This window comes from Phoenix dactylifera, chromosome 13 (genome assembly GCF_051530095.1).
Source record: "Phoenix dactylifera cultivar Ajwa chromosome 13, Ajwa_hap1_PhDact_Kaust_v1.1, whole genome shotgun sequence".
Taxonomy (NCBI): domain Eukaryota; kingdom Viridiplantae; phylum Streptophyta; class Magnoliopsida; order Arecales; family Arecaceae; genus Phoenix; species Phoenix dactylifera.
Window position 1 is genome coordinate 22,184,351 of NC_143202.1, and position 25,870 is coordinate 22,210,220.

Consider the following 25,870-nt stretch of genomic DNA (forward strand, 5'->3'; position numbering starts at 1 on the left):
GGCTGGCGCAAGCCGAGGCGACCGGTCGGGGCTTCAGGCTAGTCTGCTCCCGGGATGATCATCGGGTTAGCCTGGCATCCGAGGGCCGAGCCTCGGGAAATTCCGCTCGCTGGTCGTGCGCCTGTCGCTTGCCGCCCGACGGAATTTCTCCATGGCCAGCTGCGATTGTATTTCTCCTCCTCTCCAAGCGTCGCCTGGGGAACACCAGATGGGCATTAAGTGCTAATTAAGGGGTTACCTGGAAAATCGGATCGCCAGTTGCTGCTTGCGAGGAGTGTCAGTTAAGCGGCCGCGATACGCGCGTTCTTCGAGGCGGATGCGGCCTGGGGCGCGAGCGGAGATACGTGGACCTAGGGGTACAGGCCACCCGGAGTGTCCTGCACAAAAAATGCGATTAAGGAGAATGACGCTTAGGAAATCGCGGGAAGATACGCCTTGAGAGCCGGATCGGCTCCGGATTCAATGCGCCCGCATTTATTGGAGCCACCCGTATCGGAACGACCGGGGGGCCGCAGTTTGGCTATAAATATAGGTGCAGGTGCGACGGAGCCTGCCAAGCCGGAGCTGTTCAGGTTGCCATGGATCGTGGGCCTCCTCTCCGGCGCATGGTTGAGAGACCCCTGCCGAAGGAACGGGAGGCGCGCCCTTCGCGACTTCCGCCAACTAGCCGTTTCATCTGGGATCAACAAGGAGGTTCTCCCCGGCGGAACTCCGCTCTAGGCGTTTCATCCGGGATCACGTCTCCCCTCCTTGAAGTTCGGCCTCCCGATTGAGCTCCGCACCAGGTGCTTGATCCGGGACCGCGCCTCCATATGCTCTTCCCCCTTATTCCTTCTCTCCCCTAACACTGGGGAGGACCGGAATATCCCTTGGAGGTGGCGTTCCCCTGGAGGCAGCGGGAGCTTCGTCTGCGGCGGCTCCTCGTCCTCTTCGTGGGGCGTGGATGGCGCCTCCGGTTGGAGGCAGTGTGGACTTCTCCTTCGTCCACTTCTTCATCCGCGCCGGCTCTTCGTCTCTTTCGTGAGACGCCGATGGCGCCTCCGGTTGGAAGCACCCACTTCCGGCGGGATTGCAGCCGCTTCAGATGGAGGTTTCGGGATCCCAGATCTTCAGCTCCTCGGAGTCTCCACCTCTTCTTTACTTTCTTTACACCCTAATTCCCCTCTGGGAATTCCTTGTAATCACACGAGCACGCCGTTGTAACCAGAAATTATTGAAATGCAAAGTGTTATACATTTTTGAACTGTCTTTCTGACATCGTCGTTCTACTGGTAATACATCCGCAGGTTAGCGGAATTCCAGCTCCTTAGAATTTCTCGACCATCTAGGGCCTCCAACTGGTAGGAGCCAGGTCGGTTTACCCAGCGAACCTTATACGGGCCTTCCCAATTTGGCGCTAGCTTCCCACCTTCCGCAGGTTGAGATGCTTTAGCTCGCCTTAGCACCAGATCTCCGATTCTGAAAAGCTTCGGTCGGACCTTGGAGTTGTAATATCGGGTCACCCTCCGCTGATACATCGCCATCCGAACCTGCGCCATTTCCCTCGCTTCTTCCAAGAGATCCAGGTTCCCTCGGAGTTGCTCCGAATTGGCCTCGGGTCGGTGCGCGACCACCCGGGGTGAGGGGAGTCCGAGCTCCACGGGGACAACGGCTTCCGTGCCATAGGTTAGGCTGAAAGGCGTCTCCCCGGTAGGGGTCCGATGCGTGGTCCGATACGCCCAAAGGACATTCTCGAGTTCTTCGACCCAAGCTTGCCCCGTCCGACCGATTCGCGCTTTGATTCCTTGGAGGATTGTCCGATTTGTGACCTCGGCCTCGCCGTTGGTTTGGGGATGCGACACAGATGTGAACCGATGCTCGATCCCGAACTCCTCGCAGAAGTCACGGAAATGCTTGTTGTCGAACTGTCGGCCATTATCCGAGATGAGGACCCGAGGTACCCCAAATCGGACAATGATGTTCTTCTTCACGAACTTCCGGACTTGCACCTCCGTGATAGTGGCCAGCGGCTCTGCCTCCACCCACTTGGTGAAGTAGTCGATTGCAACAATCAAAAATTTCCGCTGAGCTGAAGCGACGGGGAATGGTCCGAGGATATCCATTCCCCACTGGGCGAAGGGCCAGGGTGCAGTGATTGGTGCCAAGGGGACAGAAGGGACTCTCTGGACGTTGGCGTGGCGCTGGCAGGCGTCGCATTTCCGTACATGATCCTTTGAGTCCTCCAACAAGGTAGGCCAATAATAGCCTTGCCTCATGATCTTGTGCGCCAAGGACCTAGCCCCCAAGTGGGATCCGCAGACGCCTTCGTGGACTTCGCCGAGGACGTAGGCCGCTTCCGAGGGGCGGAGGCACTTTAAGAGGGGGGCGGTGAACGAGGTCCGATACAGCCTCCCTTCATTGAGTACGTAGTGGGCGGACTTCATAACAAGTCGCCGAGCTTGATCTTCGTCTTCAGGGAGGATCCCTTCGGCGAGGTAGGCGACAAGCGGGTCCATCCAAGACGGCTCCGGGTCAATCGCCATCACCGCTCCAGCCTCGCCGATGCTCGGGGCATCCAGGGTCTCCAGGTAGATCGCCCTCGACAAGTTGTGCGCGTCTGCGCTCACTAAGCGGGACAGCCTGTCGGCCCTGGCATTTTCACTTCTCGGGACCTGCTGGATGTCGACACTGCCGAGGTCGGGAATGAGTGCTTGCACCTTCCGGACGTAATTCTGCATGGTCGAGTTCCGGGCTTCGAACTCCCCACGGACCTGCCCGACCACCAGCTGGGAGTCGGTGAAGACCTTCAGGCGCCGGATGCCGAGCTCCTTGGTGAGTTTGAGTCCCGTGACTAGGGCCTCATACTCCGCCTCGTTGTTGGTCACTGAAAATCCGAACCTCAAGGCATACTCGGCTATCACTCCATCAGGGCTGGTGAGGACCAGCCCGGCCCCTCCACCTTCGGGGTTCGACGACCCATCGATGTGAAGCGTCCAAATCGGGAGGTCGAAGCTAGGTGTTTCCGGCGACCTAGGTTCCGCCTCCTGCACCGTGCACTCAGCGAGGAAATCCGCGAGCGCCTGGGCCTTGATGGCGGGTCGGGGCTGGTAGCGGATGTCGAACTCACCAAGTTCTACTGCCCACTTCACCAGCCGTCCCGCATTCTCAGGATTGCTGAGGATCTGCCGCAGCGGTTGATCGGTCAAGAGGGTGACAGAATGGGCCTGGAAATAGGGGCGAAGCCTCCTGGTCGCGGTCAGCAGCGCGAAGGCGATCTTTTCAGCCTTCGTATACCGCGTCTCGGCATTCCGTAGGACCCGGCTGATGTAGTACACAGGCTTCTGGAGCTTTGCCTCTTCCCGAACCAGTACCGCACTGACTGCGGTTGGGGAGACCGCCAGATAGAGGTAGAGCATCTCCCCTTCTTGCGGCTTGGACAGCAGGGGAGGAGACGCCAAGTATTCCTTGAGCTGGTCGAATGCTGCTTGACATTCGGCCGTCCAGAGGAAGTCTTTCGGGCGTTTCAACACCTTGAAGAAAGGTTGGCAGCGTTCGGCCGACTTTGCCACAAATCGTCCGAGCGCGGCGACCCTCCCAGCGAGCTCCTGAACCTCCTTCACTTTGGTCGGAGGGGACATATCTTGGATGGCCTTGATTTTGTCAGGGTTGGCTTCGATCCCCCGCTGGTTGACAATGAAACCGAGGAACCTCCCGGCCGAAGCGCCAAAGGCGCACTTCGCTGGGTTCAGCTTCATGCGAAACTTCCGCAGGGTGGCGAAAGTCTCCTCCAGATCCGCGATGTGCTGGTCTGCATGGCGGCTCTTCACCAGCATATCGTCCACGTACACCTCCATGTTCCGGCCGATTTGCTCTTTGAAGATTTTGTTGACGAGGCGCTGGTAAGTGGCGCCAGCATTCTTCAGACCGAAGGGCATTACCTTGTAACAGTACAGCCCCCGGTCTGTTATAAAGGCAGTTTTCTCCTCGTCCTATGGAGCCATCATTATCTGGTTGTAGCCGGAGAAGGCGTCCATGAAAGACAGCAGCTGATATCCGGATGTCGCGTCGACCAGTTGGTCTATCCGCGGAAGCGGAAAGCTATCCTTGGGGCATGCCTTGTTCAGGTCGGTGTAGTCGACGCACATCCTCCACTTTCCGCTCGCCTTCCGGACAAGTACGACATTTGCCAGCCATTCGGGGTAGCTGACCTCCCTTATGAATCCTGCCTCCAAGAGCTTGTCTATCTCCTGGTCGACCACTCGGATCCGATCCGGGGCACGGTGTCTCTTCTTCTGCTTTACTGGTCGGTGGGTTGGGTCGACGTTGAGGGCGTGAGAAATGACCTCCGGGTCGATCCCAGGTACATCGGCCGCCGACCAGGCAAATACATCGGCGTTGGCTCGGAGGAATTCCACCAACCGAGCCCGAGCTCCCGGGTCGAGATTGGTGCCGACCCGGACCGTCCGGTCCGGGCGACCTTCCTCGAGGGGAACTTCGATCACACCTTCGGCCGGCTCCCCGTGCCGCAAGGCCACCTCGTCTCTGGCGTCGAGGGACTCGACGCTTAAGGCTTCTACGGGCTTCTTCCCTTTGAGAGTTGCTAGGAAACATTGCCTTGCGGTCGGTTGGTCACCTCGGACCTCTCCAATCCCGGCCGCCGTGGGGAACCGCATGAGCAAGTGGTACGTAGAGACCACCGCGCGAAGGGCGTTCAGTCCGGGTCGTCCGAGGATAGCGTTGTAGGCCGAGGGAACACGGACGACCAAGAACCCGAGCCGCACCGTGGCTTCTGCGGGTGCAACGCCCGCAGTCACAGGCAGCTCAACGACACCTTCGGCCGAGATAGCGTCACCAGTGAATCCTATGAGGGGGGTGGATGTTTTGTGCAACAATTGTCTGGACAAGCTCATCTTTTGGAAGGCCTCGTAAAACAAAATATCAGCTGAGCTTCCACTATCCACAAGAACACGCCTTACATCATAGTTTGCCATAGTGAGGGAGATCACCATGGCGTCATCGTGGGGGGTCTGAACCCCCTTTACATCTTCATCACAAAAAGTGATTACATTACCGACCTTCTGCCTCTTTGCGACGGCTGCCCCTGATGCTTCAGTCGAGCCCTCCGCGTTCCTCTCGGGCCGGGGGCAGCCCCCAGTGATAGTATGGATCACGCCCGCGACGGGTCGATTCTGCTCCCGAGGCTCCGGAGGGGCCGGGTCGGCCGGACGCGAGTCTGCGGGGGGACGTTGGTCGTTCACATATCGACCGAGACGCCCTCGGCGGATGAGAGCCTCGATCTCGTCCCGAAGCTGGAAGCAGTCTTCGGTGTCGTGGCCGTGGTCCCGGTGATACTCACAGTACGCCCGAGAGGGCCTCCTCCCAGGGATCTTCTTCATCTGTCTCGGGACCGGGAGGTCCTCCCGCCCCTTGATTTCCATGAGGATCTGGGCCCGGGGAGTCAGGAGAGGAGTGTACCGGTTGAAACGTCGGGGCGGAGAACGAGGGCGTGGGGCGTCGTGGTTCCTCGCCGGCGACAGGCTTCTGCGCCGACGTTGAGGCGTCGGGCTCCTCCCCTGGCGTGCCTCTTTTCGCCTTTTCTTCCCGAGCTTTGGAGGGATCTCGGCGGCCTCCTTGCTCCGGTGGGCGGCCGCCTCCTCGGCGTCCGCATACTGGTTCGCCCGGGACAACAGCTCCGGGAAGCTCCGCGGCAGGCGTTTGTCCAGGGAGAAGGTGAGTCTGCCCTTTCGGAAGCCACGCTTCAGGGCTGAAAGAGCCACCTCCTGGCTCAGGTTCCGGACTTCCAGCGTAGCCTTGTTGAAGCGGGTAAGATAATCCCGCAAGCTTTCTCCCTCGTTTTGCCGGACATCAAAGAGGGAGTCGGAGACCAGTCGCCGCCGGCTACTGACGGCAAAATGGGTGATGAAGAGGCGAGTAAACTGGTCGAAGGACTGGATCGAGTTAGCCTCCAAGCCGGCGAACCACGCCCTTGCCGGGCCACGGAGGGTCGCTGGGAAGGCCTTGCAGAGGAGAGGATCTGATGCTCCGTGGAGGAGCATAAGAGTCCTGAAACTCTCGACGTGATCTCGCGGGTCCGCCGCCCCGTCATAGGGCTCGATCGCCGGCATTTTAAACCCCGGCGGATTCGGGGTCCGCAGGATCCTCGAGGCAAGCGCCGGCTGGGAGGAGATCTCCAAGTCGGCGAAGGGATCTTTGGAGTGGCCCTTCAGGACCTGGAGTTGTCGGTGGAGATCGTCCACCCGCCGGTCCAGAGAGCGCGACCGATGGGTGGGAGACAAGGAGCACCGAGAGGGGGACCGACTGGAGCGCGGGTTCCTTGAGGACTGGGGGGTCTGGGAACGCGCCCGGGCCCGCCTCTCGTACCCCGCGCAGCTCCGATGGGAAGGTCCCGGCAGAATGGACCGTGCTCGAGAGTCTTCTTCGCGCCGGCGCTCCTCCCCATGGGAGAGGAAGGAGCGCGGGTTGAGGAGGACAGGTGAGCGCTCAGGGAGCAGCGGCTCCTGGGCCCGCTGCGGCGCCCGAAACATCACACCCTGCAGGTTCTGCACTGTCTCCGCGAGGGTGCGAACCTGCTGGGCTAACTGGTCGAACTGAGCGGCTTCGACCATCTGAATGGGGGGTGGAACGGTGGAGTGTTGCTGAGAATGTGTTGGAGACGCAGCGGCCTCCCGGCCGGAGGCGCGAGAGGCCCCGCGACCGGAGGCATTGGAAGCTCCACGACCACCTCGCCGTGCCATTACGATCGCTCTAAGATTCGGGCCCTTCCTCTAGCGCCAACTGTTGCTGGTGGTCCAAACCGAGAACGATTGGCACAGCGGTGTGAACGGGGTTCCGTCTGAGTCGCCTTGGTTGGTGTCGATTACGCTCCACTTTCCACCAGAAAACCTGCAAGCAAGCCTCGCACCACCACTGGGGTAGTGGGGGCCCTCCGACGATCAAGTTAGAGGAGATTGGAGGAGAAGGAGAGATAATTGCAGGTAGTAGGAGAATGCACTGGAAGTTCTTGCTTACCTCCCCCCTTCTCCCCCCAGCCGCATATATACCAGGCTGGGGGGTCCTTCTGGGGGGTTGATCATCGTGTGGCACGATGGAGTTGCCACTGACATGGCCGTTACTGGGCGTCGTGGGGTAGCGCTGGGTACGGCCATGACAGGGCGTAGTGGAGCTCCGCTTTGTACGGCTGTTACAGGAGATCGTGGAGCAGCGCCGGATACGACCGTTGTAGGGAGTAGTGGAGCAGAGGGTCGCGGCGTGCTTCAGGGGAACAGCCTGTCGTTGTCGAGAGATTGCCGACTCGGGGTCGGATTGCTGGATCCAGGGGGCAGCCGACTCGGGGTCGGGCTGCGAGGCCGAAGATATCCGACTCGGGGTCGGGTTACTGGATCAAGGGGCAGCCGACTCGGGGTCGGGCTGCGAGGCCGAAGATATCCGACTCTAGGGCGCGCGTGCCGGTCACGTGGGGCATGGTGGCTGAGTTCCCCCGTAACAGTAACTATAAAACATCAAGTAATAGTTGTCGTTGATATCTAATATACTTGGATTTATAGTTTTCTTACTTACGACAATTGCCGAGACTCCAAAGCTTTTAGTGTCCTTAAATATTTTCGTCTGTAAAAAAGAGACGTATTATAATATGTTAATGACTGAAGACGAGTTAACTTACGCATGCCACTTGAGTTAATTTACCTCATGTAGACATAGGGCTACGATTTTGAGATCAGGCTTTATCTTGTAGATCGCATTACGCAGGGCGGCCAAAAGTTTCTTGTCCATATCGATCCTAGATACAGTGTGCTGGAATCTTAGATTTAGGTAATAGAGTTTGTAATTGTTTTAGTAATATTTTACAAGTACAAGAGCAGTCAAATTTTCAATGTTCTTGTTTTCTTACTAGATGCAATTTCTTGTCCATCTGGTAGTTTTACCTATGCTCGATGATATTGATGTACTTTTGGGCATACTTCGGATTTGCCTTTCTAATATGATTTTTTGTCATCTCCATCATATGATATAGAAAGCCCATATGGGGTTACCTCTCGCTGTTTACGGTCCGAAGCACTTCATATAATGGTTTGATAGCTTTCACTATTCTTCTTGGCCTGCTGTCAGAACGTCTGCCTCGTCATCAAGCTCTCAACATAGCTTCTCTCCGTCGCACGCCTACTTTCCTCTCAAGGAGGCTATAAAGTGTTATATAGTTAGTAGCAAACCGTATCACAATTGGTTTCAAAATCTCGTACCTTCTTATTAATGATAGGACCCATATATAGTTATAATAAATCTGGTGGATTAGGTTGTCTCCATTGTGTGTTACAACCTACGAATCTTTTCAATCTCAATCAGTATGAGGTTGATATAATGTGCAGCAAATGAGATCCAAAAAATATATGACTATTGCTCCATCAAGATCTTCTTTTTTTTTACCAATAAGAAAGTTATATACATATATTTTCAAGTCACGTTTGAACAGTCACCAGGTGCTCATCATGTTTTCTTGGTGTGTTTTTGCCATGCTACCTCTTGGGCCTTTGCAAACTTTGTATCAAATCTTCTGTTGACTGATATTCATGATGTACCTCTCATGTCCACAACTGCTGCTTCCTTTATGAACATCTAATCTATCGCCTGCAAATATCCTTGTCCTCTAATTTTTTGCAACTATCTATTCATTTCCCAGAAATTATTTTTTATTATTTTCTATCTGACCTGCACCACATTACTAACTTTTGACCAATATCATATGCATTTTACAGGTTTTCTACATAGCTATTTTTTTTGATGTCCTGATCTAATGTTGTAAGCCAGCATATCTGTCTTCTTTTTGCTGCAGGTTTTTATGGAAGTGACCACTGTCCTGTTTCACTTGAGCTTTCACCAGAAACATTAGAACCTAATGCTAGCTGATGCTCCTTGGGAGAATGTGAATTTGAGATAGGATGCCGGATTTGTCCTGGTATTTGGACATCACACTGCAGTCCCTTTGAAACATACCACACTAGCCTCTTTAGGCTTGTGCTTTTTTTGCAGCTACAACTTATTTGAGAGCCATAATGCAGTATGAGATTTACTTCTGGAGAAATTATGTCACATTTGACTTGCATGGTACTGCTTATTGTGTACAAAAAAATTGTTTTTTTGGTTACAAATATTTAAAGTGTCCTAATTACAACTGAACAATGCTTTTCCTAACGGGACTCTGAGATATGTCATTCAAATATGACACTCCTGATGTGGCTATGGAGTCCCACAAACATCTTTAAAGACAGCATCTATAGTTGCCAACTTAGATGTGAGACCCTCTAATATGTAAAATTCTTTAAAATATCTTTATTCAAGTTGTATATTGAGAAGCAAGGTAACCTGTGTATGATAACCATAGGCAGGTTGAATTTGTCAGATTGAAATCCAAGGCATTGATGGAATGCACAAGAAGAAGAAAAATATTTGATAGAGCCATGTTTGTAGTGGAAGGATCTTGTTCATCAAAAACTGTCAATTGATAACAGCAACAACTTTATCTGCCACTAATTGGCAAAGTTGGGAGTCTGGAGAAAGTTATGCTTTTATACCTGACTTACGAAGCCAAAGCATCCATGAGCTAAAGCATTGATGCTACTTTGATGGAAATCTTCATTACGTTCACATATCAACATATGCCAAGGTATGTATATCATTCGATTCATGAACCAGAGCTTCCTGAAGATATGATGGATAGTTTCCAATGGAAGGTTCAATCACCCCACAGGAATACATAAAGACAAATCTGTCCTCGTACAGCTTGAACAAAAACTCATGAGAAACCCATAGATTTTTGTATTATAAATATTATCACGCCAGGAGACAACATTTATAACGTGTAGGCATTTATCAACTAGCCGTTACACCTAAGACTGGTCAACAATATTTAAAATATTACTAATTATCTAAACAAATGAATAAGCGTGTTCATTGTCCATTTTACAAAAAAAAAAAAAGAAGAAGTTAAGCTTTAGTTTTAGTTGGGCATCAGATGGTCCAAATCAAATCCATATCTGAATTGGGTTACATTTTTGTTGATCCTATACCGATTGAATATAGTTTGGTTTGGACTGGACCAAACTATTTCTGGTGTCAGGTGTGGGTAGACAAACTAAAAATCTGTTTCAAACCCTTCTAGAGTTCACATTTTTACATGTTGCATGGACATGCAGTCCATTTGCCTGACCCAATTAAGTGAAATACCTGGTCGGGACCAGGTATGATCGAACCTGGATGGAGCCAGAGAAACCTGATACATAAGAGGCCTTGTCTCACTCGTATCACGTACCTGATATTTTTCCACGCCGAGATTGCAGTCCAGACATGTAAAATCACCATAAGATGTAAGCAAAGCAATGCACCTCCCGACTTGAATCTACTCAAGAATGATATTTATCTCATTAACTTACATCCATGTATGATATCAAATGAATGCTTGAATACAGATTTATGTGGACAAGAAAAAAATGAATGACCTATAGACGACATGTAAAAAAAATAATATAAAGTAAATAAAACCATAATTATACATTCTATGGTACAATTTGCAAGCTATTAATGGTGTCCACTGCTCTGCAATGTCATAAAATGGTGCCTAACAGCCATAGGTGCAAGAAGATCCAATATGCTATGAGACCTAGCCTTGCTCCCGGGCGGGTCATCAATATCCGACCTCCGGAAACCCTGCAAAAGCACCAAGTGCAGATTAGAATAACTTCATCTGCTTAAATTTAGAAAAGCTATGATCTTTAGCAGCAAACTAAGGGCCTATATGCAAGACATCCTCCATCACAGTGGGAACTATGTTACCTGGACCATTAGATTTATCCTAAAATACCTGCATCCAACACTTGAAAATTGATATTGGTATGGCACATGGAAATGGCTCCATAAGGAGAAACTTTTAGATATTGAAAGGATCCAACACTTAGACACATAGCCGTACCCATATAATATAAGGTGGGAATGGCTAATAAGGGAAAAAGAGGAAACAGAAGTAGGACTGACTAGAATGGCTCCATACTAGGCCAGGGCTGCAAAATAAGTGGGAGGAGACAGATATCATTTTACCACAAAATCCGAGTTGTTGGGGATTGAAATCCACCTAAATAGTTGATTTTTTAGAATCCCAAAAAATCAAGGGATTGCAGGATACGTGCTCCAATGACCCCCAACCTATTTCTATCCGTCTTAATCATGTCTTCACCTTCCAACTTTTGTGGAGATGCACACAGGTAAGTTAGATGGACAACCAAATAGACCTACTTGTGCATGCTAGATGAAGATGAAATTCCCAAACTAAGGCAGGTTTATCTTAATACGTAAGTTTGGTCTATCCAATTAATATTCAAAGTGATAGACAATCTTATCAAATGACTGATTATCATGTCTCGTGCTCAAATATCTATAAGAAATAATACATTTTCTGTAGATTTAGTTCTCAAACGTTAATCATATGAAAAGAAGTAAAAAGCAATGCCAAATTTAATATCTTACCAGATACCATCAACTCTATCTGCAATCAACTTTCCTCGCTTGGGAATGAGACCTGATGTGTTCAGAGATTTGAAAATGTGACCTGCCAAGAAACAAATTGGTATTCCATCAGGAACGTACTGCAGCTAGAACTACTTTAAGATAGAGGCTAACAAAATCAAACCTTTATCATCAGTTTCCTGGGCAGCAATTAACCGATCTGACTCAGAATCAATACTAAGAACAGTGTGGTCAGTCGACCCCTTCCGCATTGTTCTCACATGTGCAGCAGTGGGGAAGGGCGTTATTGAGTTCTTTCCAACTGCCCCCTGCATATATGCATATGTAAGTTCAGGATCTCCACTATAAATAATTGAAACTGCACTCAGGTTAGTATTTCAATGATAGACCAGTATTACGGTGTTGCAGTTTAGTTTTACAAATCTGATGATTTATAAAGTATGGATAAACTGATACTGGACCAATAAAGATACTATAAGCATAGGGACAAAGACCACAGGCACTAATTTTGTGAAGGGCTTAGAAATGGGGTGGGATAGGACGGCCAGGAGAAAGAAAAGAGCCGGTTTAAGCTGTAACAAAAAATTAAGACTTGATAGGGACAAACAGCAAATGATTAGTCTTGCTAGTTATGGTTTTATAGTTATGCTTAGTTTGTCAATAAGTACTTGAAAAAGCTTGGTATGGTAATGAGTATAGCCACAAGCTTTAAATGGAGATGGACAAGCACAGAATAAGGCTTTCTTTTATTTTACATTTTTATGATACGAATATTGTTATCTCTACGTATTCAGAACTGACTAAATACATGCATTCAGGGTTCATGTTTTTAGTAGTTCAATAGTTACATAGACGAGCAGATGCATGTGATGACGTGATGTCTGATGATAATTTAAACAGGAACCAGCATTGTAAAAGTTGGGCACCTGGGTGGTTCAATTAGATGCCTGGGTAAGCTTGACGGCCTAGGTCGGCCTTTTTTTATAATCCATTTTATGTGCATGCCTACATTATGCAGCTATATACTCTCATTCTTTTGTTTCTTTTGGTGTGGCTCTTACAATAGGGTACGCTTACCTAAAGCAAAAGGGAAAATAAAAAAGCTTGTGTAAGAAGTTATAAAACCCTCATCCTAGAATCATCCAAATCCAAAACCTCTCCCTCCACCAAAACCTCTCACTTCACTGATGACCCTCAACAATTCTACAATTCTGCTGCCTACTGGAGAGTCCCCGGCAGCCCATCCAACCACCAGCAGCCATCTGACTGCTCAAAGGCTCCCATAAATGCACCCACCCCCATTTTCATAAGATTCTTCCTCTTCTTTCCTTTCTCTGTTCTTCTCTCCTTCCTACTTTCCCCTCCTTTTCTTATAGATTCTCTTTGTTGTCTCCTTAAGGGTTTCAAAACGGGAGAGGGGCGAAGTGAAGCTAAGATGAAAAGGAGGGGCGACCGGGCGAGCTTTATATTCCGAACCGAAGATTTGAACAGTGCTAATAACCGACTAGTCCAGTTCGGTACATCCTGAACCAGCCGGTTTGGCATAGTTCAGTTAACCTTGCTCTCCTTTTCTATCCTCTTTAATTCTTGCCATTAAGCTCTTTTACCCCCCCTCTCATCCCCCCATACATGTCCCTTCTTTTATTCTTTATACTTCTACTTTATCTTCCTCCCAATTGTTTTATCTTCTCATTTCTTTTTAAATACGGTTTTTGTGCTTCTTTTACTGTATATGTTTCACTCTGTTATTTTTTTCTTAACTTTTTCCTATATGCATACTCTTTTTTTTTCAATTCTTCTTTTGTTTCACTATGTTGTTTTTATTACTTCATCTACATTTTTCAATACTCTTTTTTTCAAGATCTGAAACTATTTTGTAGATGATAAACACAGAAAGCTAAGTGATAGGCGAACTCCATTTGTTTGATAAGTTGTGAAAAATCAAGATCTGGGCTCTTAAAAAAGAATTATGATGCACATGGTAAAAGAAGAAAAATGAAGGATAATAGTCACCATGCTTAGGTTAGAAGGAAATAGAGCCAGATAGCTTCTCTAAATGATAAAAGCATTGCCCCATACTTTGCCACTTTATGATGAGAAATTATATACAGCCTTGAGCTTATCTGGGAGATGATAATCTCCAAGGAAGACATGAAATGCAATATCTAGAAATAGGGTTTTCATTAGCAGACTCATGAGCTGAATCATCAAATAGAGGCTTTGAAATTGCATGAGATAAAAGAGAGAATAAAACAAGTGCTGTTTCCTAAAAGGCAACCAAGAAAGCAAGGCACACTAAGCAAGGAGCATTGAGAGGATAGCCACCACATCGATGAGAAACTGCAAGCAGCCTTGACTACTCACCAATTGAAAATATGAAGTACTATATAGAAGGGGCTTATTATGAACAAAATGAAACTTCAAATCACCATCAAATAAATAGAAGATGCATAATTCAAACAAATGCATGCTATTAATCAAATTGGAGTTTACTTCTATTTGGCAACAGTGTCCATAAGAAAGAAACCTCAAGACCCATGAAGGGAAGGGCTCAAAGATTATCCATCTAAAACTAGCATCGGAGGAATTGCTTTTGAGGAACAAAAAGTTATCCCCAACAACAATGATGGTGTCTACATACAAGAGCAACTGTGAATGTTAACGGGAGTATCAAGTATGGATTAAATGTCCATGATAGCTTCCGGTAAGCAGGGATAACAACATATCTTGAGTCTGCTTGATAAGACAGGTCAAATCCCTATGGCTTCAAGCTATTTTAGTCTTTTTACGAACAATTTTAGGTTATCTTCTAGACACTGAAGATCTAATGAAATTTGAGATTATTTCTGCTCTTTCCTCTTACGTGGAGAATATGCAGATTAAGTATTTGAGTTTGAAGAATTGGCCTGTCCCCCAATCCTTGATCAATTTGAGGATTAGATTTGCTCACCTTGATGTGATAATTTAAGACCAATTCATAATTCATACCCCCTCAATCTAGGCTGGCTCCTAGTTTTATCTTCCAAACCAGCCTAGCAATACACAATTTTCCTTTCGTCCAAAACTGACTAATCTATCTCATATTTCTAATTTTTATCATCCATGACTTAATCCACAACCGACAAGTTCCATCCCAATTGTTTATAGAGTTCACTTTGTCAAGCACTTCTACTACTACAAGCTTTATAATAGCCAAATTTATCGTTAATGTTTACAATATTTCTTCCATGTGATTTTATGTCTTCCCTTCCTTTCTAAACCCTAATACAAGTCGAACAACATCCTAGCCACAACCACATCCTCACATTGGATACACCTATATAACACCAATTAATGAGCAATTACTCATCGTCATCTCACATGCTCTTTTAGTGTATTCCCTTTGTAAATGTTTCTTTTCTTATCTTAATACACATCCAATGCAGCATTGTCAACTTTGCCACACTTAGGTCCTTGGAACATGATAAATATACTGCTCAACATGTTGATCCATAACTTGTTGGCCTAATCTTTTTATTTACAGAATTTACCACACAAGTATGAACAGTATTCAAGGATTACTTAATACTTCATAAGCACCTCTCTAGTTCATCCACCCTACTCTTTCACTATTAGACATTTAAATATAGTTGTCTTCATGGACTTTGAATCACAAACTAATACATGTGTTACTATTGTTGGATCTAAGGGCAGACCTTAGTGCTGTGGTAAGCTTGCTCCATTATGACCTTGGTGTGACTAGTACGAAACACGGAAACAACCTCTCTACACACATGGTAAAGCTATGTACATCTAGCCCACCCTAGACCCCGCAATAGTGGGCCCCTCGTGCACTAGCACGCCCTTTTTATTATCTATTGTTGGATCTATGCATGTATAATTTTTTTTTTTTTTTTATATAGATTACAATCTGGAAGCTTATTATTCCCGCAAAATATATATTCTCATTCCAAAAGTACATGGATGAATATATATAACAAATCGATATTTATTTTATGATGTGAACATATTTATGTACTCAATAGGCAGAACTATATATGAGAATTCTGCATCATACACCTCCATCCCAAGCTTCTCTCATCAGCCCTTGTTATTAGGCCAATATACTAGCCTTTTCTGCCTTGACCGTCAAATGTATTAATGAATGTACAATCTCAATTTTGCTCTAGTTTGTTTCACTGTACATATTTTCAGAGTTAAAATGCTTAATTGTACTCTATGAAGAAATAAATAGAGTAAGTTTTGGAAATCAAGTATTAATGACTACCCATTTACTGTTTTCGACATCATTTTTATGTTCAGATATTTAATGAGTTCTAAACTATGTTTCAATTTTTATATGTTTAACTTTTTTTGGAGAGGAATCTAGTTCATTTTGTAGCAACCAGTATATCACTCAGAATTAGACTTGTACCCCTATCAGCTATGGCCAAAGAGTCAACAAGTAACAGGACTTTGATCCACAAAGATGAAGTATTTTTAACTATGTTCCTATCAATTTAAGTTCTTGTAAGCATGTAATAATCATTAATCTAAGGCATACCTACATCAATCTACTAAATTGAACATACTAAATAGTAAAGATAAAATATGACTCCAGTTGAAAACAGAAAGAACAAAAAAATTAATCTTACCACATCATCAATTTCAGATATCTCTGATCCTATTGCTGCTGGAGATGCTTCAAATACGGTCCTTTCTTTTATGGTGTCAGGCTGTGCAAGCTGAGAATGAATTGACACTTCGAGCATCTTAATTCTTGTTGATAATTCATCCACAACCCTTTCCTTTTCCTGCAACTTAGTTCCCAGTTCCCGTATTCTAGTCTTCGAATTTTCGGATTCCATACTTGAAGCTGTCGCCAGTCTTTCCAGAACTGTCACAAGGGCTTTTGCCTTGGGTTTCTGATCTTCAATTGAATCATTTCCTCCCATCTTGTGAATGATTTTTTCCAGACCAACAGTCAACTCAAATAACTCAGACTTCTTTGATTCCAATTCCTGATAATCAGTATCAATGGCTTCAGCAGCCTTTCTCAATTGTTCAAGTTCACGAACATGGGATGCAATAATCAACTGCATATCTTCCTTCTCATCAGTAAGAGTATCCAACCTGTGCAGCAGCTCGCTGAATTTATCTATAATATAAAAGAGTTTGTCAACAGGACTTGAGAAATGAAATTCTTGGCTCTGTGTTTCCAACTCGTTAAATGGAATCTCTATGTCATTTATTTTATAAACAAAGGTTTCCAGTTGGTCTTGTGAGAATAGTTGATCACCTATTCCTGCAATAACAAAAGAAGTTTTAAAAAAGAAGAGAACAAAATAAGCTAGTAAGAAAAGATGACTAGGGAAAATAAAAGTGCTAGATTGCAAAAATTACCTCTTTCTTTCGCAGTTAGAGTGTGTTGTAGAGACAAATATTCTTCTTCTTTATACCTCAACATATCCTCTCTGGCCTGATAATTTTCTAACTTAGATTTCATTTCAGTGCAGATCTCTTGCAGTGCTTCAAGATCCCTCTCCTTTATAGAAACTTTTTCTTGGTTCAGATGCCGATCTTGTATGGCAGTTTCAGCAGTCAACTCAGCATGTTTCAATCTGTCTTTCAGATCATCTATGGATGTTACCCAGACTTCCTTGATATTTGCTAATTGTTGGTACTGAATTTTGACCCTCCTGGCAGCACGTAATAGATCATCTGCAGCCTTCGCATATTCATCAGCATACCTGGATTCTACCCCACTTGAAACGGCTTCTCTGGATCTCAAGTGCAAACTAGAATTCATTATGTCTTGCTCTGTGTTTGATTCTGAATTCATTAAATCATGGAATTCAATTTGAAGTTCTTGCGTAGCACCCACACATGCTGAAAAAAGTGCAGTCATCTCTTTTTGTAAAGAAACAACTTTGACTTCTTGAGCCTGGTTATGAGCTTCCAACTTAACCACGTCTGACTTCAAGGATTCACTGAATTCAACCATATGAATGAATACATCCCTCATTGCTTGCAAACCTTGCAATACAAGTGCAATATGGTCATCCATATACTTAGACAAACTCCCAAATCTGACACTGAGAAGTTTAGTTTGGCCATGCAGTCCTTCTATGATTGAAGCCAAGGATGAAACATCACCAAGATCAGGTGTGCTTGTCTCGTTATGAAGCATTCTATTGTTGAAAAAATCTTCAAATTTGGGCAGGGAGAGAAGCTTTGCAAACTCATGATCATGCTGCAGAAATATTACACATTTATAAAACAATCAGATGGGAATTTAATGGTCTAAGACTGTTTAAAAATAAATACAAAGAAGAATAAAATAAATATGATGGTGAATTTTTATAAGGTTTAGATACATGAAAAAATGAAATTTGAAAGAAAGTACTTGAACATTTTTAAAGTTTCTAAACAGGAAAAATTGGGCTATGATATGTTTATCTGAAACATAGAAAGGCCTAAATAAATTCATCAGATCATCCTAGGGCTTATTGCGGCAATATAATACAGAAACTTTGAAAATTAGGACCTAGATTGCCTGTATAATTGTGGAAATACTTTGTTATGCTCCTTTATAAGTTGAATAAACTAATAAATAGCTGCATCAATACCAGACTCATGTCCAGCTATAAAGAAGCCCCGACATCTAGCCCAGTGTGGCTCATAAATGTTACACCAAGATGTAATTTTTGATCCGTATAGGAAATGGTGCTATGAACTTATACAATAAAATATCTTTCCAGATTACAAAAGTAAACCAAGAAATTCAATGGGGCACCTTTTTTTTTGGCCATCACCTTTGATCAGTGCCCTCATTTTTCACTTTTATTTTGACCAATCTGTATTTCAAATACAATTTTATGGAACCAAGACAAGGCAAGAAAGGAAGGTGAGAATGTGACATGTTAATAGCTTAAATGTATGATCAGTTACTGTTTAATGATCATATCCATGACAAGACCCCAACCACATGAGAAATATATTATGGCCAAACTTGAAGCTCTAAAGAAATAATTATCAGCCATATAAGAAATTAAAATGGTCATAGCTAACAAAAACAAATCGCTACTAGCTCCAGATAAGGATGGGTATGTAATCCTCTCAAAGTAAACTTTCATGCATACTTTGAACTAGAAGGTTCATGTTTCCAGCCCCCAATCTTCCCTACGTTCATCAGTCATTAGATCAAACAATGTAAAAGCCAGGGCACATACTCAATCAGGATTTTCTTCCCATTTGGTGTATATTCCTATTGTGTCTTTTGCTTCTCCCTAGGACCTCGTGATACCAGCTTGCTATGAAATGCTTCCTGTTATAGGGGGCTCTTCGGTAGGCTTCTACCTTTGTTGCTTTTATTTGCTTTATGATTTAAATTAGAAAATAATTCATCGAGTATAGAAACTAGCCACCAAGGGAAATGCTGGTACCCATAATGGATGGGGAATGGATGGTACATTAGTGTTGCATATCATACTGTATCAAGACATGATACACTAGTAAGTACTGGCACAACAAAAAGTGAAACTAATTGCCATGCATCAGTATGCTATTGGGGTCATACCGAGTATCAGTTCTCTACTGATACAATGTGATATGCCTGGTACAGACTGGTATAGACTGGTGCTTCAACCAGTGACAAAAACCAGCATAGACAAATAATAAAAGATAACATCTAATAACCACAAATTGCAACTACCTCCAAGTCAGGGCGAAGATGTAGTCCCTTCTCATCAACCTGCTCATGCATATTGTGAATTAGAAGGCCCATACTTCTCAAGCTCTCAAACTTTTTCCTGAATTCTTCAGTCATTAAGGATATTAGGGCTTCATCTTTCATAAACATCTGAAGATGTCCATAGTGACTATTCATCTGAGCTGCATAGTTTTCTAAACTGCCACGAGTTCCTGCCAACTCTTCCATGCACTCAACTAACTTGGCATTCAGTGCAATGATCTCCTCTTTGCTTTTGGTTTCTGCTTCACTCTTTCCAGCATCCAGTAGAGAAATGTTCCTTTCTGCCTGTAATAAGGCATCTTCCAGTGATTTTATGGTTGCGTAAGCATCTGCTAACTTGCTAGCCTGCATAGAAACTTCCTCTCTCATTTTCTCCAACTCTTGCTCTATAGAAGTTTTACCATGTTGCATATCCTTCTTTTCTTCAGAGATGAAAGATATACAATTTTCTGCATCAGCTAATCTATCCTCTATGGATTTTATAGTTGCAGAGGCATCCGCTAACCTGCTAGCATGCAAGCTAGATTCCTCTTTAGCTTTATCTAGCTCTTCCTCTGCACGAGCCTTAGCAAGTTGTAATTCTTTAATGTGCTCTGAAATCCAGTTCAGCTTTTCTATAGGCCCTTCAAATATATTATCAGTAGGAAGAATAATGTTTTCTATGGAATCAACTAATCTTTGTAATGTACTATTGCTTTTATGCAAGATCTGTTCACTTTGATCTCTTTGATCTTTCAAGGAAGCAATATCTGACTCTAGCTTCTGAATGAACTCAGGGAACCCAGATAAACTCTTGATCTGCTCCTGGTAATCATTGATTGCAGAATCTTTTAGCTGGAGGTCATGTTTTAGCTTCTCAATTTCAGAATTTTTGTCATCCAGAGAGTGTTTAAATCCTTCACGTTCTTGCACCAAACCCTTTCCTTTCTTTATAGCCATTGACAACTTTTCCCTAAGAAGAGAAGATTTTTCCTCAGCTTGCTCAAGCTCCTTCTGTAAGGAGTCTTTATCATTTCTCAAAACAACTACTTCCTCTGACACTTTTCCCAACTCATCTGATAGCCTCATCATTGTGGACCTCTCGATCAGATCTTCATCCAGAATCATCTCACATAGCTTCAGTTCCTGACTGCTTACAAACAATAAAGTTTTCATCCTTTCTATCTGTTGACTCTCAGCAATAGAGGTTTTTATCCTTTCTCTGATTTTAGCCATACATTTCTCTATCATCACATTCACATCAACCGATGGTTGATCATCCACCGCGCTTTCAGAGATTTGCAGTAATACCTTCATCAACCCATCTTTTTCAGAAGAAAGCATAGACAACTTTTCAGCAATCTCTTCATATTTGCATCTTAGGTATTTGTGCTCGTTTTGGAGAGATTCCTTTGCTTGTTTTTCTTCCAAGAGAGACTTGGCCAGGCAGTCTATTTCCTTGTGTGTTTCTGACAATTCTGATTCATGTGACGCTACCGCAAGCTGGGTGCTAGCAATTTCTTCCTGCAGCTTGACAATATCATCTTTAGCCTGAGTAAATGAGTTCACAAGCCAATTGATTCGAGAATATAATTCACTTGATGAAATGGTCTCTGGTAGCTCGATCAAGGACAAGGCATCTTTAGCTTTGCGGTTTTCCAGGAAAATGATATCTGCAACATTTTTTTGATTCACGAACCACCTTACCCTATCTATGACCTTCATGGAATGCAGTTCTTGTGTGGAATCGGTTGACATGATTTCTTCTATTTCCTGAAGAATCACATCTCTTTGTGAGAGTAACTCTCTTAGGGAACTAACCAAAGTGTTTGTTTCATTCAGCTCCTCTGTACTAGCTTTAGCAGTTTCTAGGGCATCAGATTTCTTTTGCAAGTCTACCAAGCACCTCCCAAGCTCACTTGTCTTGTCATCTAATAACTGCTTCAACTCCTCGGCAATGGCTTCTGTAGTTTGTAGTGCATCAGATTTTTGTTGCAACTCTGTCAAGCAATGCTCAAGCTCACTTTTCTTTTCAACCAATAACTGCTTCAATTCCTCAGCAGTGGCTTCAGTAGTTTGTAACACATCAGACTTTTGTTGCAACTCCTGCATGCACCTCTCAAGCTCACTTGTCCTGTCCACTAATAACTGCTTCAACTCGTCAGCAGTGGCTTCTGTAGCTTGTAAGGCATCAGACTTCTGTTGCAACACCAGCATGAACCGCTCAAGCTCACTCACCTTGTCAGCTAGTAACTGCTTCAGCTCATTAGCACAGGCCTCACTAGCTTGAAGGGCATCAGACTTCTGTTGCGACTCCTGGATCCGCTCCTCAAGCTCACTCGTCTTCTTAGCTACTAACTGCTTCAGCTCACTAGCACTGGCTTTGCCAGCTTGTAAGGCATCAGACTTCTGTTGCAACTCCTGCATGCACCTCTGAAGCTCACTCGTCTTCTCAGCCAATGACTGCTTCAAGGAATCACGATGCTGAACCAATGATTTCCCCTTTGTCACTGCAATGCCGAGCTTCTCTCTGGCTGCCGCCAACTTGTTCTCTGTTTGCTCAAGTTCGATCTTAGTTTTGCTTGTCTCGGCATTTGCCTCTTCTAAACTCACTTTCATCTTCTCGACCTGTTCATCCAGTTCCCTGTTTTCATCTTCAAGCTTAAACATCTTTTCCTGAAGATAAGATTCATTTCTCTTTCTTTCAAGCAACTCTTCACAAGCAATACTAAAAATAATACCCGATTCATTTTCTTGTGAATTTGAAAAGTCGGGCCTGATCTCTGCCAAGCACTGCCCAAGCTGTTGGATATCTGATAAGAACTGCATGTGCTTTTCTATCAACAGCAAGGTGTTCCTCTCAACAAGAGACATTCCATCAGCAGTGGAATCTTCCAAAGACCCATGTTCTTGTCCAGCTACTGAAGCAAGGGAAGCTAACAACCTCTTGGAAACATCATCAGATGACTCTTTCAAAGACACAGACCATGCCTCCCGAAGTGAATCCAAGTAAGAAAGGATGACATCGCGAGACATCAAAAATTCCGAGGCTTTCGCATTGAGGTCTTCAATCTCTTGATCTTTGGAATAAAGAACAGACTGGAGATCTCTAACTGTGTTATCAGAATTTAACTGCTCACCTAGAATGTCATTCAAATGATGCATAAACTTAGAGCAATCACCTAACATCTTGTGCAATGGCGTGGGGGACGACAACACCTTGTCCTCCTTGCCTTCACCTGTGTCCATCCGGCAAAGATGACCAACCAATTCAGCATTGTTTTCAGCACGTACTGACTGTTTATTGATCATATCTTGAAGTTGTTGGCGTAGAGCGACAACTTGCCTCCCAAACACCTCCCTCTCTTCCTGAACCAAAACATAGCATCTGAATTCTTCTCCTTGATGAACAAAATAAAAATCAAATATCAAAAAAAGAAATCCTATATGAAAAGAAGGGGCGGCACCTCACCTTATACTTTCTGCACTCGGCCATGGTGTCCTCAAGCCGAGCCCGGACCCGGGCAAGATCGCTAGCAGCCAGTCTGTCCCCGGCGCTATCTCCCACCTCAATTACGGCCATTGACTCCTCGAGCCCGCTGCTCCGCCTGCTCACCATGCCCAGTTGGTCCGATGCGTCCTCAAAAGTCTCCTCCTTCCCCGCATCCTCCCCCCGGTCCCCCTCGTCCGGCGGCTCCTGCATCGACCCATCAATGTTTACCAGAATGCCACTGTCTCGGTCCCCTCGCAAGCCTCTGGATTCCTGTATTTCCAAGTCCCTTCAGCATCAATTCAACAACGGAACCGAATCTAAACCCATAAAAATCCCACCTTCAGCAAGAAAAAAGAAACAAACTACCTGATCTGGGTTCGCGGGGAGCTCGACCAGCACTCCGTCGCTGCTCCCACTCTCATCCGAAGATTGCTGACCGGTACTCGGGGACTCGGGATCAGCGTACGCACTCGGATCCTCGTCGGTGTGGGCCGGCGTCCGGATTGCGGCAACCCGCTTCTCCTCCTCGTCGCTGGAATTTGAATCCGAACTGCTCGACGCCTTCGGACTGGAGTCCGAATCCAGGTGATCCGCCATTGGCAATCAAGAAGAACTCCAGAGCTCCACCCACTTTCAACTCAAACCAGAAGCAGCAATCGAAACAAACAGCGCAAAAGTAGAGCTAGAATCGACCGGAGAATCCGCAGAAACCCTAGACTCAACGGATTCGTTCGAATTCGAGCTGTATCCAAGAGATCAAAGAATCAAACAAATCCAGAAATAAAGAAAACTGGAGCTGTGAAATCCTTGAAGGCGAGAGAGAGAATTTGTGACACGTGAAGATTGGAATTGTTGATACGTTAGGCCTGTACTACGGTTGAGCATTGCACGGAACCGAGGAGAAGATAGGTATGGTGTGCCTCTTACAGTGATTAGCTTATCTTGAGCCGGCGAACTGGACAAGAGGAGACGGAGTTGGAGACTTGTTTGAGTGTTGACGTGGGCTCCGACCTAACGGATGGTCGGATGTCGGTGTCGGCGTCGGGGGTCGCCGCAGCTCCGCACGTGCTTTTTTCCGTTCGGGTGGAAACCGCACGGAATGCACGTGGGATGGGTTGACTTATGACAACTCCAACGCCGGCGGAAGTAGGTCGGAGGGCAAAGACCTTGAAATTGACTACAAGTTGGGAGCCTTCTCGCATTGGAAAAAATCATGGATGGATGCAACTTTCACCAGCATTTTTTTTTTTAACACACACATCATTATCTTTATAAATTTTCATAAATACCTTCTAAATACGGTTTTTATATATTTATCTTTCCAAAAATTCTATTTGTATGTATAACCATCCTATTTTATAATAATATACCTATTGTTAAATTTTTGCCTGACAACATTATTAATTAATTATTTTAACAATAAAAAATGTATTACCTTTTTCATTAATATTTATAAAAAAATTTACACAAAAATATAGCTCTTTAAAATACAAATTAATTCTAAATTTTACAGAGATATTAATGAAAAAGGTGATGGTACTTTTTTCACTTCAAATATTATTAGTCAAAAATCTAGAGGAGCTGTTGCAAAAATAAGGTAATTTATGGGTGTACATCCAAATAATAATATCGAAAGATAAATATGATATATATGCAAAAAAAATATTTTTTTGTGGGAGCCTGGGTGGTAAGCAATGCGGAGGTGCAAGAAAATATAAAATATATAAATAAATTTATCTCATTTTATCAACTTAAGCTTTTAGGATAAGTGGTGATTTTAACGGGAGAAAACAACAGAAAGAGGGGGCAAGAGAGATGGGCTCGAAAGCAGCCATCTCCACTAAGGCCACAAGAAATATATTGGCTGACTAAGGTCCTGTTTGGGAGAGCTGTTAGTAGTAAAGCTTTTGGAAGTAGAGCTGTTGGAAGTAGAACTGTCTGAAGTAGAGCATTTATAAAAAGCTGTTTGCTGTTTGGTAACTACATTTCTAAAGTGTTGTGGTACTTTAACATGTGTTTGGTAAACAAATGAGAAAATACTTTTGTGTGACAAAATGACCATAAAGGATATTACCAGTATTATACAATAGAGCATAATAAAATATAATATATATTAATACATAAATATATGATATAGTACAATATTAATGTGATGTAATATAATATTATTATAATATAGTACTATAACATTATGTATTATAGAATAATAATTTAATATAATATTACATTATTTAACATAACATATCAATGTATTATGATATAATAATAAATATATAGAATATTATAATTATTAATGTAAATTAATTTTTCATCCTTCTAATGACCATTTATCTCTCTAACAAATTTTCTAGCTAGGTGATAAAATTGGTTAAATAATTACTAATATTTTTATTTATTTATTTAGATCAGATTATTTACCACTCACTCATTATTTTTCTTTTTCTTTATTTTATTTATTTATTATCTTATTTTATTAAAATATAGAGGGGTCGCCGGACATGGATGGTGGCTGGCATAGTGGCTGCCACCGTGGGCAGCCACGAGCTCCCAAAACAAAAAAAAAAGAAAAAAAAAAAGAAGAGGAAGAAGGAACAGAGGCTGCGGCATTGAGAGGAAGAAGAAGATAGAGAGGGAGAGGGAGAGGATGAGTGAGAGAGGAAGAGGCGGGATGAGGGTTTTGGAGAAAAAAAGTGTGATTTAAATGGGGTATTTTGGTCCAAAAAATAGCTTCCCGACAAAGTTAAAAACAGCGTTTTCGGAAAGCTCTAAATTGGAGCTTCTCCTCAAAAGCTGTTTTCAGCTTCCCGCAAAAGCTGAAACAGCTTTTCGAAAATTTTACCAAACACCATTTTTTATCTAAAAGTACTTTTGGAGGGCCAGAAAGTGCTTTTTGGCCCTCCAAAAGCTCCCCAAACAGGGCCTAAGCGTCGGCGATGGGGTGGTCGTACATGTAGGTCAACACTATGCTGAGTTCCATCGGGCTGGCCCAATTGGGCTCTATTCTGGATTTAGAAAAGAAATTGGGCCTAAGCCTGACCCAAAGCCCGAAATAAAAACTTTCGGGCCAGGCTCGAGTAGGGGTGTTCTCCGGCCCGGCCTGGCCATTTTCAGCAATGGATATGCTAACTTGTAATAACCATTTTCGCTTTTTAATT

General features: G+C 44.5%; 2 protein-coding genes across 3 annotated transcripts in view; one reads left to right on the forward strand and one right to left on the reverse strand.

Moving 5' to 3' along the window:
• Window positions 1-9,351, forward strand: part of LOC103720288 (DNAse I-like superfamily protein) — a 39,669-nt gene extending 30,318 nt beyond the window's left edge. The window contains exon 9 of one of the 2 annotated variants that reach the window (XM_008809922.4): window positions 8,828-9,351. In XM_008809922.4, coding sequence (XP_008808144.3) covers window positions 8,828-8,901 — 74 coding nt within the window. In that variant the 3' untranslated portion in view covers window positions 8,902-9,351. The remainder of the gene's footprint in view (window positions 1-8,827) is intronic. The other variant, XM_039130901.2, reaches the window with a different exon arrangement.
• A 1,033-nt stretch (window positions 9,352-10,384) lies between these two features.
• LOC103720287 (trans-Golgi network-localized SYP41-interacting protein 1-like) lies at window positions 10,385-23,583 on the reverse strand. The gene is made up of 8 exons (XM_008809921.5): window positions 23,082-23,583; window positions 22,695-22,985; window positions 19,205-22,591; window positions 16,894-17,743; window positions 16,146-16,795; window positions 11,675-11,819; window positions 11,512-11,593; window positions 10,385-10,698 (listed from the first exon to the last, which is right to left on the reverse strand). The coding sequence occupies exons 1-8, from the start codon at window positions 23,310-23,312 to the stop codon at window positions 10,596-10,598; spliced, it is 5,739 nt and encodes a 1,912-aa protein (XP_008808143.3). The 5' UTR covers window positions 23,313-23,583; the 3' UTR covers window positions 10,385-10,595.
• Between the last annotated feature and the right edge of the window lie 2,287 nt (window positions 23,584-25,870).

Bases quoted from the DNA above. Each gene is read 5' to 3' on its own strand.
- LOC103720287 (XM_008809921.5), bottom strand. From the start codon at position 23,312: ATGGCGGATCACCTGGATTCGGACTCCAGTCCGAAGGCGTCGAGCAGT. The intron at 22,592-22,694 runs GTGAGGTGCCGC...GTTTTGGTTCAG, and splicing joins CCGAGTGCAGAAAGTATAAG to GAAGAGAGGGAGGTGTTTGG. The intron at 11,820-16,145 runs GTAAGATTAATT...GCATATATGCAG, and splicing joins TATCTGAAATTGATGATGTG to GGGGCAGTTGGAAAGAACTC.